The 14,153-nt window shown below is 23.9% G+C and overlaps 3 protein-coding genes across 3 annotated transcripts; 2 read left to right on the top strand and 1 right to left on the bottom strand.

Moving 5' to 3' along the window:
• Positions 1–823: 823 nt before the first annotated feature.
• On the bottom strand, positions 824–3,451 carry LOC134831351 (cap-specific mRNA (nucleoside-2'-O-)-methyltransferase 2). The gene is made up of 3 exons (XM_063845067.1): positions 3,133–3,451; positions 2,739–3,074; positions 824–2,225 (listed from the first exon to the last, which is right to left on the bottom strand). Exons 1-3 carry the CDS (start codon positions 3,415–3,417, stop codon positions 840–842), a joined length of 2,007 nt encoding a protein of 668 aa, XP_063701137.1. The 5' UTR covers positions 3,418–3,451; the 3' UTR covers positions 824–839.
• A 743-nt stretch (positions 3,452–4,194) lies between these two features.
• LOC134830238 (membrane-associated progesterone receptor component 1) lies at positions 4,195–7,344 on the top strand. The gene is made up of 4 exons (XM_063843652.1): positions 4,195–4,405; positions 4,917–5,130; positions 6,162–6,314; positions 6,407–7,344. The coding sequence occupies exons 1-4, from the start codon at positions 4,313–4,315 to the stop codon at positions 6,541–6,543; spliced, it is 597 nt and encodes a 198-aa protein (XP_063699722.1). The 5' UTR covers positions 4,195–4,312; the 3' UTR covers positions 6,544–7,344.
• A 3,209-nt stretch (positions 7,345–10,553) lies between these two features.
• On the top strand, positions 10,554–12,659 carry LOC134829118 (uncharacterized). The gene is made up of 4 exons (XM_063842114.1): positions 10,554–10,788; positions 11,053–11,215; positions 11,309–11,653; positions 12,467–12,659. The coding sequence occupies exons 1-4, from the start codon at positions 10,611–10,613 to the stop codon at positions 12,657–12,659; spliced, it is 879 nt and encodes a 292-aa protein (XP_063698184.1). The 5' UTR covers positions 10,554–10,610.
• The last annotated feature ends 1,494 nt before the right edge of the window (positions 12,660–14,153 follow it).

Here is a 14,153-nt window from a genome sequence, read left to right as displayed (position 1 = left end):
AAATTACAAAATAAAATTTCTTTTTTTGACAGTTGTCAAAATTTTATTATTTACAAAACTTATATTTTTAGCAATTTTTCTATATTTTATTCGTCGTAAAAAGATTTTCAGTAATTTTTACTTTACAATTTATTTTTTTTAAACTTAATTGACAAATATAAAAATTGATAGATGACAAGAAATTATCAAATTTATAGCTTTTTAGAATTTTGAAATTGTTTTAAATATTTGGGAAATTTTTAGAAATTTTTTAAATAATTTTTTTTATTATTTTATTTAATTAATAGGTATTTATAAAAATTTTGTTTAAAAAAATAATTTTTTGTTCGTAAATTTTTAAAGTCAAATTTGACAGGTGTCAAAATTTTAGATAAAATAAATTTTTTGACCGATTTGAAGATATTTTGAATCGTTTTCAGTTAAAAATAATTAAAGTTTTATAAATAATTTAAATCTTTTAAAATAAATTTATCAAAATTTCAAGTTTCAAAAATTGACAGATGTCAAAAAATTCTTAAAAATTTTTTTTCTTTTATTTATTTTTCTAAAAAAAAATTCTTGAGTCAAATTTTGCATATTTTTTTTTCTATTAAAAAAAATTGAAGAAATTTAATTTATTGAAAAATTTAAATAAATCAGAAAAAAATTTCAAAATGTCGAATTTGACAACTGTCAAAATAATTTTATTTTTAATTTAATTTTTTATTAATTTTTTTAATAATTTTTCTTAAATTTCAAGTTAAAATTTTTCATTTTAATTCTAAAATTTTCTCAAAAACTTAATTTTTTTGAAATTTTTTATAAATTTGACATCTGTCACTTTTTTAAACGTCAAAAAATCAATTCCCATCGTAAAATTTCAAATAATTCATCGAATACTGCAGCACCAAACTCGTATTGTACTGAATAACTGCCATATAATAATTTTGCTTGAAAAGCGTTTTTAAATCCACAATTCCAACTATCACATTGGAGTCTTTACTGCTTCTCGATTCATCGATTAATTTTCTTAAACTTTTTAATTTTTCAACATTTTCTTCAGATTTTTTAAAATTTTCCAAAACTATCGCTCCTTCATTATAAAAATATAAATTTTCAAAAAATGTGTGTCCCAAATGAAAAATTAATCCGGAAAAAAATTGACTCAAAAGCAACAAATTTTGCAAAATTAAATTTTTGTGCGATGAAAGTTCAGAAATTAAAATTTCAATAATTTCTGAAGCTAAAGTTTTTTCATAAAAATCATAAATTGGAGCAACCAAAAATGACAACGGATTGACTTGAAAAATGATTCCTGATTGATTTGATGATTTCAGAGGTTCACAATTGTCGTTCGGGACTTTTTTCGAATTTTTGAGTAAATTCACAATTTCAAAGAAAAGTCGCAATTTTGGCGTAAAAACGAATTTGCTGCTTGTTAATTGCTCAATTTTCTTCCCGAAATATGGTTTTAAGGGATTTTCCGTGATTTTTCCGTTTATGCTGAAATTGATGGGTCCTTCAAAGTTGAATTCCATGACGAAGGTTTGAAGTTGAGATTGTAACGTGAGATATTTTTCCTCTTCGCACATGCTTTTGCGATGTTTTCGTTCGACATAACTTCCGACATGTTGTCGCGGATTCAAATTTAAATGCGTTTCAATCGATTTTCGTGAAAGAATTTTCTTCTCAGGCGGAATTGAACGTAAATTATATCTCTCGAAAAATTCTTTCGTTGTTTTGTAGCGTAAACTTTTTATGCGATAAATGTCTTTTTTGGTTAATTTTTCAAAAGTTGCCAAATTTCGCTCAATTACCGCCGCTTGAGTTTCCATAAAAAATCTACAACACTCGATAAGTTGCTTTAAAAAATCTTTTTCGATCGAATTTTGATCAAAAAGTCCAAAATTCGTGTTGAAATTGGACTCGATGATGCTATCACAGTACGTTTGAAGTAACGGATCTCCCTTGAAGCCGCGACAAATGACATAAACTTCGGAATTTCCCTCTTTGGAAGTTGCAGGTTTGAAAATATCCACAGATTGGAAGACCAAAGTGAGTAAATAGAGTAGGCTGATGCTTGAATCTTCGTAAAAAGTGAACATTTTGAGGAGAAAACTGCCGCCGGGGGATAATACTTGTAAGGCAATCGCTGTTTCCGCGTGATGTAATGAGGCGACGTGACGTTCTTGGTCCTCGGGAGTTAGCATGCAGTCGATGGAGCCATCAGCGGTGACGAAATTTACCTAAAAATTATAAAGGTGAGTAAAATTTTTGAAAAAAATTATGTAAAAAATGATTTTTTTTTAGATATTTTAAAGAAAAAAAAATTAAAATAATTTTTTCGATCTCGAAATGAAATTTTTCGATCTCGAATTAAAATTTTCAGATTTCGAAATGAAAGTTTTAGACCTTAAAATAAAATTTTTAGGCTTCCAAATGAATTTTTAGAGTGTTTTGACCCTTTAAATTAGCTTTAAGGTATCGAAATAAAAAATTTCGATCTCGAATTGAAATTTTTAGATCTGGAAATGAATTTTTTACTTCTCGAATTAAAATTTTTAAACATTAAAAATCAAATTTTAGACCTTGAAATAAAAATTTCTTGCTCTAATATGAACTTTTAAGGCTTTCGACCCTTGACATGAGCTTGTAGGTCTTAAATTCAAACTTTTTCATCACAAAATAAAAAATTTCGATCTCGAAATAAAATTTTTTAACTAAAATCCATTAAATTTCTCTCATTTTCAGACACTTACTCCATTCATTCGTCGACACTTTTCCTTTAAATGCTCAATATTCTCCAAATTCATGATATTTCCCGTGTAATCAACTCCAAAATCCCAATTTGCAAGTGTTTGAACGATAAATCTATCATCAATTATCATATTTTCCAAGCAATTTCCCTCGTAATACGGATTCAAAGTCGTCGCTATCCATTTCCAAGCCACTTCGGGACGATTTAATTGCAAATAATGATTCAACGACGTCACAAACGCTCCCGGCGCTTCACAAAGATGCAAAGAATTGAAGTTTTTCACGTTTTTCGGGACTAATTCAAAGGTACAGAGACACTCGTACATCTTGCACCAAGCCTAAAAATTGATTTTTATTGAAAATTTTTTAAAATTTCGTTAAAAAGAATTTTTTTACCTGTGTCACGAATTCTCCTTTAGTGTCATTTTTCACTCGCCATACGATTTCTCCCGCGGGATTCATGTTTCTTGTGTGTTCGGACCAAATTTCGATTGATAATTCGTTTAATTTGCTCTTGACTTTGTTCAATTCGTCTTTCATCGATTTGAATTCCGGCATTTCATAAGAAGTTTTGACTGATTTTAGTTCGGGAAGGTGTTTTTCTTCGCTTGAGGCTTCGAAATGGAAGATTTTGTTGAATTGTAAGTGGATTTTATCGGCTTCGTCGTCAACTGGATCCATTTTTATTGGATTTTAATTGAAATTTTTGTGGAGATTTGGGATTTATTTACAAAGAGTCAGCTGTTGCAGTTAGGTTAGGGTGACAAAGTGTCTTCGGTTTTTGAGGAAAGTCCTTGATTTAAAGAAAGTTTGTTAAAAAATTTAATTATTTGAGAGGATTCATGAAAAAAATAAATTTTAAAAAATTTTAAAATAAATTTTTAAAAGTTAAAAATAAATTTTAAAAAATTTAAAAAAAATTAAAAAAATTTAAAAATAAATTTAAAAATTTAAAAATAAAAAAAAATTTAAAAAAAATTTTTTAAAAAATTTTTTAAAAAAATTTTAAAAAAAATAAATAAAAAAAAAAAAAAAAAAAAAAAATTTTCAAAAAAATAAAAATTAAAAAAAAAAAAAAACCACTCGACCCCTAACTATTTTTTTGTTATATAAAAATTAAAAATAATTATTTTTAATGCTTGAAATAAATTTTTTAATAAAATTTTTTTAATAAAATAATTTTTTTTAAATTTTCAAAAAAAAAATTTTTTTGAAATCTTTAATTTTATTATTTTTATTTTGAAAGTCAAAATTAAAAATTTTTTTTATATTAAAAAAAAATATATTTAATAAAAAATTAAATTTTTATTCTATTGTTTTTTCAGCGCCATCTATTGCCAAAAAAATCCATCCCATTGAATATTTTGAAAAAAAAACTGACATCCCAATGCACAAAACAAAAACTTTTGAGACGAATGAAATTGATAACACGTCAAACATCCAAACTGTCAACAAAAATTGATACGACGAGTGAATTTCGAGTGCGAGACGAGAGAATCAATTCAAATAAAATCAACAAACGCGACGGCAGAAAACAAACAACAACCAGCAAAAAATCCGAACAAACTCGAAAAAAATGGGCGACTCGGAAACCAGTGAAAATGTCGGATTCTTCACGAGTGTGCTGCACGAAATCATCAAATCACCCATCAATCTAGCGCTAATTGGAGTAAGAGCGAGAAAACTTTTTCCAACAACAACAACAACGACTTTTTCCATTTTCGCACGCACACATTGCCAAAAAAATCGCTCAAATTCGCTCGCGTCGATAAAAATGGCAAAGATAAAACTTTTTTTTCGCCGTAATTCGCGAGAGATATGATAAACATGGGCATATGTGGCGCGGCGGCATTGGCATCGTACACGGCATACGAACGACGTCGATGACGATGATGATTGCAAGAATGAAGTTGCAATTAAATATTTATTGTTTGCGATGAAGATAACTCTTGTTCGACGCGATTTCTTTCTTTTTTTGCGTCTTATCGCTCGACGCGTCGCAAAAAATAAACAAAAACTTACTTTGTACCTTTTTTCACGTCGTCTTCGTCGCTCGTCGTCGTCTTTTGGTTCATAACATATGCAGAAAGAGAACTTTGACCTATGACCGCATACGACGACGACGTAGAAGAGAAAAAAATATTTTATGCTAATTTTTTTGAATTTTTTTCGTTTTGTAGGTAATCGCGTTGCTTGTGTACAAAATTATCAAGACACGGATAGGAGAGAAGCAGGAAATAAAGCCGCCAGAGCCAGAATTGCCGAAACTCAGGAGAGATTTTACGGTCAAAGAGTTGCGGGAATACGATGGAAATGGCAAAGATGGAAGAGTTTTAATTGCCGTGAATGGCTCCGTGTATGATGTAACGAAGGGAAAGCGGTTCTATGGACCGGGTGAGTTTGAATTTTCGACGGAAAATTGAAAAATTTGAATTTTTAAGTGATTTTATGTAAATTTTCTCATATAAAGTGGCGTTGAAGACAAATTTGAGTTAAATGAGATCAAACTTAAAATTATTTAAAATCAATTTGTTGATAAATTTATTTAAAATTTGATTAAAAATGTCTTTTAAAAGACTTTTGAGTAGATTTGAGCTTCTTGAAAACGATTTCTCTTCAAAATTTAGAGGAAAAATAAAATGTTATTTAAATTTAAGTCTTTGAGTAACATATTTATTTAAATATAAAATTAATTTAATTTTTTTTTAAATTTTAATTTTAATTAATTTAAACTTAAATTTAATTTAATTTATTTTTTTTTTAATTTTATTTTATTTATATTTTTTTAATTTGTAATTTATTTTTTTTTAATTTTTATTTATTTTTTTTTTTAATTATTAATTTTTTTTATTTTATTTTATTTTTTTTTTAATTATTTTATTTATTACATTAAAAAAAAAGTTTAATATTTCAATGACAAATTTTGAGAAAAAATGCTTAAAAATCTTCTCTTTAAACATTTTTTTTCCTAAAAATAACAAAATTTATTCAAAGATGCACAGAAAGGAGTCAAATTTATCAAAAAGTCATTAAAAATGCTTTTTTAACATGAAATCGTATCTTGTGATACACAAATTCTGTATAAAAATGTAAAAAAATGATTCCTGAAGTAATTTTTTGTCTCTAAAGAAATAATTTTGTTTAAAAATTATCAAAAAAATTATTCCTAAATGAAATTTTTGTCTCCGAGAAATGATTTTTCACAAAATAATTTAATAAAAGAACTCTTTTAATTTAAAAATTTATTTTTTCTAAACAAAATTTGTCAAAAAAATTCATAAAAAAATTTTTTTGACTAAATTTAAAAATTTAAAAAAAAAATTTCATTCAAAATTCTTAAATTACGAATTTTTAGAATAAATTGTACCCTTAAAATAATAAATTTCAAATAAAATTAACGAAAAAAATATTTTTCTTATTCACAGGAGGACCATACGCTGCCTTCGGAGGACGCGACGCATCCCGCGGCTTAGCTACTTTCAGTGTCACGAGTTCGGATAACTTTGATTACGACGACTTGAGTGACTTGAATTCGATGGAAATGGACTCCGTACGTGAATGGGAAGCTCAATTCAAAGGTTTGTAAAATTCTTATCGCTTTTTTATTTTTTTTTTGTGTCAACGATCGCCTATCAATCGATTTTTAATTATTTTTTTTTTATTTCCGCAGAAAAATACGACCTAGTTGGTAAATTATTAAAACCTGGCGAGGAACACACACATTACTCCGATGAGGAAGACGATTCTCCGAATGATACATCCACAAAATCATCAACAGCTGCCACAGGAAAGGAAAAGGACGAGTGACGTATTCACGCGTAAATTACGAATTTTCAAAAAAATTACTAAAAAGGAGAAAAAAAGCGACGATTTTAGTTTAATATATTTTTGACTTTTAGAAAACAAAAAAAAAAGGATCCAGTAAATTTTATAAGACGACACAGGAAACTAATCCTTACTATTTTAGAAAAAAAAATTAATTTTATTTAAAAAAAATATATTTTTTACCTATACTTTCCACTTTTCTTCTATTTTCTACTCTTAAATATTTTTTTTAGTGAACGTTAAATGTGATTTTTTATTAAAAAAAAATTATTGCACAAAGCCAGTCGCAACTTTTTAATAAAAAAAAGTAAAAATTTTGAGACTTTTATCACGAAAACGGCCAAAAATTGATAAATATATTCCTTAATATATACATTTAAATAAAAAAAAACATTCAGTCGCTGAAAAGCAAAAAAAAAAAAAAAACTGAAAATATTCCCACACACAAAAAAAAACAAACACCGGTGTAAAAGCATTCAAAATAATTAAATAAAAATAAGAGAAACTCCCTCCTCCCCTCATAACAACACGAATCCCGTATAAATAATTAATAATAATGAATATTACTTAAACACCTTAAGAACACTTAAAATCCAAACACAAAAAAAGGAATATATACGTTTCATATGAATAATTAAATGATAATTAATTAAAGAATAAAAAAAAGATGAAAAAGTTATACATATATTGATATAATCGTATGTACCTCTAATACCTACAACAAACACACATAACATATTTTATTATTAATGTAAAATGGATAAAAAATAATAAAAAAAATTGATAAAGTCATAAATGGTTGGTAAAAGGTAAAAACAAAAAAATGTGTTTTATTTTCTGATATTCAATTATTTTTTTTTAATAAATTTCCAAGAAAGTTAAAAAAATTATAAATTTTTTTTTAAAATTAAAAATATATTAATTTATAAAATAAAATAAAATTATTTAAATTTTTATTATTAAATATAAAAAAAATTAAATTTTTAATTAAATTTCAAAATTATTTTATTTTTTTTTTATTTATTTAAATTTTATAAAATATTTATTTTATTTTAATTTTTTAACTTAATTTTTTAATTTAATTTTTTAATTATTTTAATTTTTTAATTTTCGTACAAAAAAAAAATTTTTATTAAAATTTTTATTTATTTTTATAAATGAAAATTTATAAAAAAGGTAAAATTTTTATTTATAAAATTTTTGTTCAATAATTTTTTATAAAATCTTTATAATATTTTTTTGAATGAATCGTTTTGAAATTTAAGTTACAAAAATTTTAGAAACATATATTATGATTTTTTATAATATAAAAAATTATTGAAATCAGAACAATTTGAAGACTTTTTCAATTTTGTAAAAAAAAATTATGCGTTTAAAAATTTAAATTTTTTAAAACCTACTTTAAAATTTATTTTAAAAAATTGATTAATTTTTTCACAGAAATTCATTTAAAAAATTAAACTTTTATTAAAATATTAAATTAAAATTAATTTTTTGCACAACATCTAATTTAAATTATTTCTAAACGTTTAATTATTTCTTTAAAAAAAAATTTTTTTAATTTTTTAAGAAAATTTTTCATACCTTTTTTTTACTAAAATATTTATCTTATTTTATTTTTTTTTTGATTTTATTTTATGTTTTATTTATTTATTTTTTTTTTTTTTTTTTTTTAATTCTGCAAACTTTTTTAAATTAAAAATTGCAGACTTTTTAGGCATATAGTGTAATATTTTTAATTATTTTTTAATTTTACATTTTTTTTCCAATTTTTATATCAAAGTCAAATTCTTTTAAAAATTCAATTTTTTCCAAAATAATAATTGATATCTTATTTTTTTACACATTTCTGCTCCAATTCCCAAAAAATGTATTTTTAACTCCCCAAACAACCACTAATTAGAGAAAGTAAATTTCTTTCTTGACAATCTTGACACCTTCGATAGTCAGCTAACTAAACAGATAGAACTACCAATTAGCACTTTCTCTCATCATCACACTTCCTTCATCGTTTCGTTGCTGACTGCACTTGAAACTAAAACATTGAAATGAAAAGTAAATTGACAAATATTTGGGTTAAAATCTCAGCAACTAACGAGCTCACAAATTGTTTGCAAGATGAAAACTGTAACAAAAGATGTGTGTTAATAATGTGCTCTACTCGACGTACGGAGGTTACAGAAAAATTACTTTTGTCAATATTTTATTGAAAAAAGAAAAAAAGAAAGAAGATTGGAACGAAAGTGAAACAAAACGAAGATGTAGCGCACGTTAGAATTCAATAGGAAGTCGTTAGAGCATGAAGCAAGTCAATTTACGTTTTGAAGGTTGCAATGAGACGCGCAAGAAGCAAACAATTGAATGTCATGTTTGATTGGCTTTTTTCGATTAATTTGAATTTATTTTTTAACGGAGGCTTTTGAACTTTTGCATCTGAAAATATTTTTTGTAAGTACTGTAAATCATTCAGACAGCAGAAAATGCAGATTTGCAGTTAATTTTTAATTTAAAATATTTTTTTTCGAACTCTCAAGTTATTTCAGGAGACATTACAGAATTATTTTTTTTTTGTTATTTAAAGCTTCAATTGAATCTTAATTTTATTATAATTTTATGTTAACAAAAAATTATTAAAAATTAAAAAATATTTTTAAAAAATTTTAAAAAATTTAAAAAAATTTAAAAATTATTAAAAAATTATTTTAAAAAATTATTAAAAAATAATTTTAAAAAATTATTAAAAAATAATTAAAAATATTAAAAAAAAATAATTTAAAAAATATTTTTAAAAATATATTAAAAATTAATTAATTCAAAATTTTAAAGAAATTTTTAGCCATCAAAATTTTTGTTCAGTAATCAAGTAATCAATTTAAATAAAATATTTATATTTTTGCTCATATAAAAAATCTAAATTTAAATATTTTTAAATTTTTCTGCCTTTAAATTTTTTTTTTGTGAATTTTTTGAATAAAAAAATTCTTTAAATAAAGTTCTTTGAATAAAAAAGTTAAAAAAAAATTATTTTTAATTTAATTTAATTATTTTTAATTTTTTTACGAAATAAAGGAAAAATTTTCAAAATGAAAAAAGAAATTAAAAAATGACTTTTAACATTCAAATCTGAAACTTCAAGATTTTTCAATCACTAAAACATTTTAAATGTTTGAAAATATCAAATCACATACAATTATGATGCATTTTGTCAGAGGTCAGAATCAATTTAGCATTGATCATCAATAAAAATAAATAAATCTGAATACCTCATGAGAGTTCATCAGAATTTTTTTCAAAACGTATTTTTTTTAATAGAAAAATTTTTCTAAATTTTATTTCAAGGCTCTTCAGGTAAGTTCTTGAACGATTTTTTTTAATTAAAAAAATAAATTTATTCATATTATTTTCATTAAAAACTCAATTTAGGTCAAAATATTGAATTTAAACATTGAAATTTTTCATAATCTGTCTGAGCAAAAAATGACAATATAAGCCCCAAAAAAATTTAAAAAAAAAAATTAAAAAAAAAAAAAAAAAAAAAAAAAATTTAAAAAAAAAAAAAAAAAAAAAAAAAAAAAAAAAAAAAAAAAAAAAAAAAATTAAAAAAAATCATAAAAAGCCCTAAAATAACACCTTTCCCTTTTTAAAACCTTACCTCCTCCTTCTTCTTGTTCACACATTCTTTCTCTTTTTTTATTTCTTCTCCTCTCCATGCCAAAAAACTCACCTACCGGTACTTTCCGAACAACGGAATCGTGCACCCAAAAATTAGATTAATTATAACCTCGTCTTCAATTTGCGTCGTCTTGCGTGTCTTCACATCATCACATATCGCATACTTGTCAATATAATTCAATTTAATACGATTTTCACTATCGTTACACTGAATTTAACACCAAACTACACGAGATATATTGATTTCTATTGAAAACAATTTTCATACATTTTTTTGTTATTTATTTGTGAAAAGAAGACTGCACTTACCTCAATTTTTGTCGAATCAGTTGAGTGACTGATTTTCTGGAGTAAAGATCGAGAAAAAAAAGTTAAAAATGTTACAAAAAATATTATTTTTCACATTTTTGTGTGTTGTGCTACTTACCATTGTGACAGCGATCGAAACAAAAAATGAAGAAACAGAATTTAAGGAAGGACCTCCGCTTGGAAAAAATGAAGAAATTAAAGAAATAATGGAACGAGGACGAAAAAAGAAGCTGTTTTACGGTTTAGGTGGCTTGTGTATGATCATTTCACGTCATTTTCTCATAGTTTAGGGTACCTGGCACGAAAATTCCTTCCACAAATCCTGATTTTACCCTGAAAAGTATCTAACAAATTAACAAAAAAAATTGAAAAAAATCTTACTAAAAATTCTGAGGACACTAAATCATGAAAGTTCATCATTTTTAGATATTTTTCTGTTAAAATTCCTAAAATTAATTTAAAAAATTATTTTTTTTAACATAAAAAATTTTAAAAAATATAAAAATTTAGGGTTAGGAGGATTTCATGCCTTAGCTGCTGTAATTGCGATTAAATTCAAAATTATTGTCGTTGGAATGTTCATTCTTGGCGCCATTTTTTACGGATTTCGTATTTGGGCGGGAAAAGGAATTGGATGCCCCGAGCCAAGTATCGTCAAAGAACCTTTTTATCCGTAAGTTCAATTTTTAAATTATTTGAAATCTAAAAAATTATCTAAAAAAAAAATTAAAATTAATTTTTGAAAAAAAAAAATTTTTTTTCACAGTCATGGAATTACCGCTTATGCTCATACCTCCCCTGAAATTTACTCTTATCCGTATTCCGGGCATTATTCGAGTTATCCAACTGCTGGCGCAGAAGTCATTTCGACAGCTGATGTCCCGGCGGAAGTTATCGCTTCAGGATCGCATTACAAGCGGAAGGGAAAAAGAAGTGTCGATGATGAAGCAACAGGACGTCAAGGGACTTCAACTAATGGAATTGACGTTGCGGAAATTATTTTTACCTTTTTGAATGTGCGGGAAATGGAGTGCAAACGACGATTTGTGTGCGAAGTTGACTTTTTGTCACGACGTGATCCGTTCATCAGGATGGGTTATAATATGTTTGGGTGAGTTTTTGACTGAAAATTACAAGAAAATTTTAAAAATATTAAAAAATTTAAAAAAAATTATTTTATTATTTTCTAAATTAAAAAAAATATTTTTTGATACGAAAATTTTATTTTTTAATTAATTTTCATTTAAAAATTTTTTTTTATCTAAAGTTAATTTGAATTAAATATTTATTTTTGTTTATTTTCAAAAAATTTTCATTTTAAAAATTATATTTGATTTATTTAAAAAATAATTGTTTTAATTTTAATTAATTTAATTTTTTTTATTTATTTGAAAAAAATAATAATTTAAAAATTTTTATAAAAATTCAAATTAAATTATTTATAAGAAATTTTGAATTCATTTTCATTTAAAACTATTTTATTTGAAAAATAATTGAATATTTATTTTATTTTTTTTTATCAAAATAATTTAAAAAATTCTATAAATAAAAAATTAAATAATAAATAATTTACTTTTAGTTTATACCTATTAATATTTAAATAAATTAAATTAATTTATTCTGAAGAAATATTTTAAATTAATTTTCTTTTGAAAATGATTTATTTTATTTTTTTTTTTTGATTTTTCTTTTAATTAAATACTAGTTAAACAATAATTTATTTTTATTTATATAAATTTTTAAAAATTTTATAAAAATTTCAATTATTATATTTTTAAAAAATATTTTAAATTGATTTTCATTTAATTAAATGTTATTTAATTTTTTTTTAAAAATTAATTATTTATTATTTTTTTATTTTTAAATTTTTTAATTAATTAATTAATTTTTTTTTTATTTTTTTTAAATTTTATTTTTTTTTTAGTCAAAGTTTATTCCAAAACTACCGCACCAAAGAGAGCTCTTCAGTAAAAAAATACCGTGAATGCCTAAAATTATTCGAAAGCTGCAAAACCCCTGATGAAGAAGAAGCCAACAAAGTCAGCTACGTCGAGACATCGCCAAAGAAAAATTCAACAACCCCCTTGAAGAGAAGAAAATCATTCAGACGCGTTTAATTCGATGTCATAAATCAAACCCGCAAACTTTACTTTAGTGTGTAATCTTATTTATTTATTTATTTTTCCACGAAAAATACTCTGTAGTAAATTATTAATAGAAAAAAAATATTTTCGCGAAGAGAAATTCTCTTTTAAGAAATTTTTCTCTCTCGAAATTTTCACAACCAACTACTACGCGACTTGTTGTACACGAAGGAAAAACCAAAACAGAGAGTTTGTTTACATTTTTCTTCTCATGTTGTCACTCCCGTAGTTCATTCATACTTTTCCGTTGCCATGACGAAGAACAGCTGAGTGGAAATTATGGAAATTTCGTGCACATATAAAAACCGGTGAAAATTCAAAATAAAATTCAGTCGAGTTGGAGCAGTCGAAACGTTCAAATAGGAAAAAAAATTATTAAAAAATAAAAAAAAAAAATTAAATGAATAATAAATTTAAGAAGTGAAAGTAAAAAAAAAATATATTGAAGGAAAATCAATAAAATTTAAATAAAAAAATATTTCTCTGAGGAAAAGCAAAAAAAAAATTAATTCTAATAAATAAAACATTTTATTATTAAAATAATGTGTCATTACAAGAATGAATAAAAAAATTATGGTAACAAGAGAAAACATAATTTTATAATAAAAAGTAATTAAAAAAGTTAAAACAACAACTTCATGGTGTAGAAACGTGCAAATAATTATAAATACAAGAAAAAAAAAGTAGAAAAAGTGGCGGAAAATAATTTTTAAAAAAATATTGTAAGAAAAAAAAACTTTTATTTATATTTTTTTTGTTGTTTTAATTCTCCGCTATAAAAAAAAAGTATATTTAGTGTACCGACAACATTTAAGTCTTGAAGAACAAATATAAAATAGGTACTATATAAAAACAACACCAACTTTATTTACAGTTGAACGACAAGTTTTGCTCATATTTTTATTATTATTATGATTTTATATTCGAGTTGAAAGTTTTTTCTTAGGCAAAAGTTTTAAAGTTCTTTTTTTATTTTATTTTTTTATTCAAGAAGGCATAAAATGATTTTCTCGAAGAAGAAGCAACATCAAGTACTACATAAATAATAAAATAATTTAATAGAGTTAAATATCTTTCATTCACAAAAAAAGGGAATATTAAATTGAATGAAAAATAATCTTTTGATTGAGACTTTTCGAAAAGAGAACACTTGATATATTTATTGAGCTTCGAACGATCAAAATGGTAAATTTTGTGAAATGGAGAAATATTTATGAATTAATATTGAAATAGCCCAGATAAGGTTTCGGGCTGAAATCGCTTTGATATATCAGATTTTGATTGTGAATTTGATATCTTTGATGGTTTTGATGTTTGTTTTATTAATTAACTGTTTTAATGGGCGATTTTGTGAAATTTTGCTTGGTTTGGATTAATTGGAAAAATGATTTTTGAATCTGAAATTAAAAATAATTAATTAATAAATTATTTACAAAAATAAATTAAATAAAATTAATTATACAAAAA

The sequence above is a fragment of the Culicoides brevitarsis genome, chromosome 2 (genome assembly GCF_036172545.1).
Source record: "Culicoides brevitarsis isolate CSIRO-B50_1 chromosome 2, AGI_CSIRO_Cbre_v1, whole genome shotgun sequence".
NCBI classification, from domain to species: Eukaryota; Metazoa; Arthropoda; class Insecta; order Diptera; family Ceratopogonidae; genus Culicoides; species Culicoides brevitarsis.
This window is presented reverse-complemented; position numbering and strand designations above follow the sequence as displayed.

Coding starts and splice junctions, on each gene's coding strand:
- LOC134831351 (XM_063845067.1), bottom strand. CDS start 3,417: ATGGATCCAGTTGACGACGAAGCCGATAAAATCCACTTACAATTCAAC. Junction 3,075..3,132: donor AAGGAGAATTCGTGACACAG/GTAAAAAAATTC, acceptor ATCAATTTTTAG/GCTTGGTGCAAGATGTACGA. Junction 2,226..2,738: donor AGTGTCGACGAATGAATGGA/GTAAGTGTCTGA, acceptor TATAATTTTTAG/GTAAATTTCGTCACCGCTGA.
- LOC134830238 (XM_063843652.1), top strand. CDS start 4,313: ATGGGCGACTCGGAAACCAGTGAAAATGTCGGATTCTTCACGAGTGTG. Junction 5,131..6,161: donor AAAGCGGTTCTATGGACCGG/GTGAGTTTGAAT, acceptor TCTTATTCACAG/GAGGACCATACGCTGCCTTC. Junction 6,315..6,406: donor ATGGGAAGCTCAATTCAAAG/GTTTGTAAAATT, acceptor TTATTTCCGCAG/AAAAATACGACCTAGTTGGT.
- LOC134829118 (XM_063842114.1), top strand. CDS start 10,611: ATGTTACAAAAAATATTATTTTTCACATTTTTGTGTGTTGTGCTACTT. Junction 10,789..11,052: donor GAAGCTGTTTTACGGTTTAG/GTGGCTTGTGTA, acceptor ATAAAAATTTAG/GGTTAGGAGGATTTCATGCC. Junction 11,654..12,466: donor ATGGGTTATAATATGTTTGG/GTGAGTTTTTGA, acceptor TTTTTTTTTTAG/TCAAAGTTTATTCCAAAACT.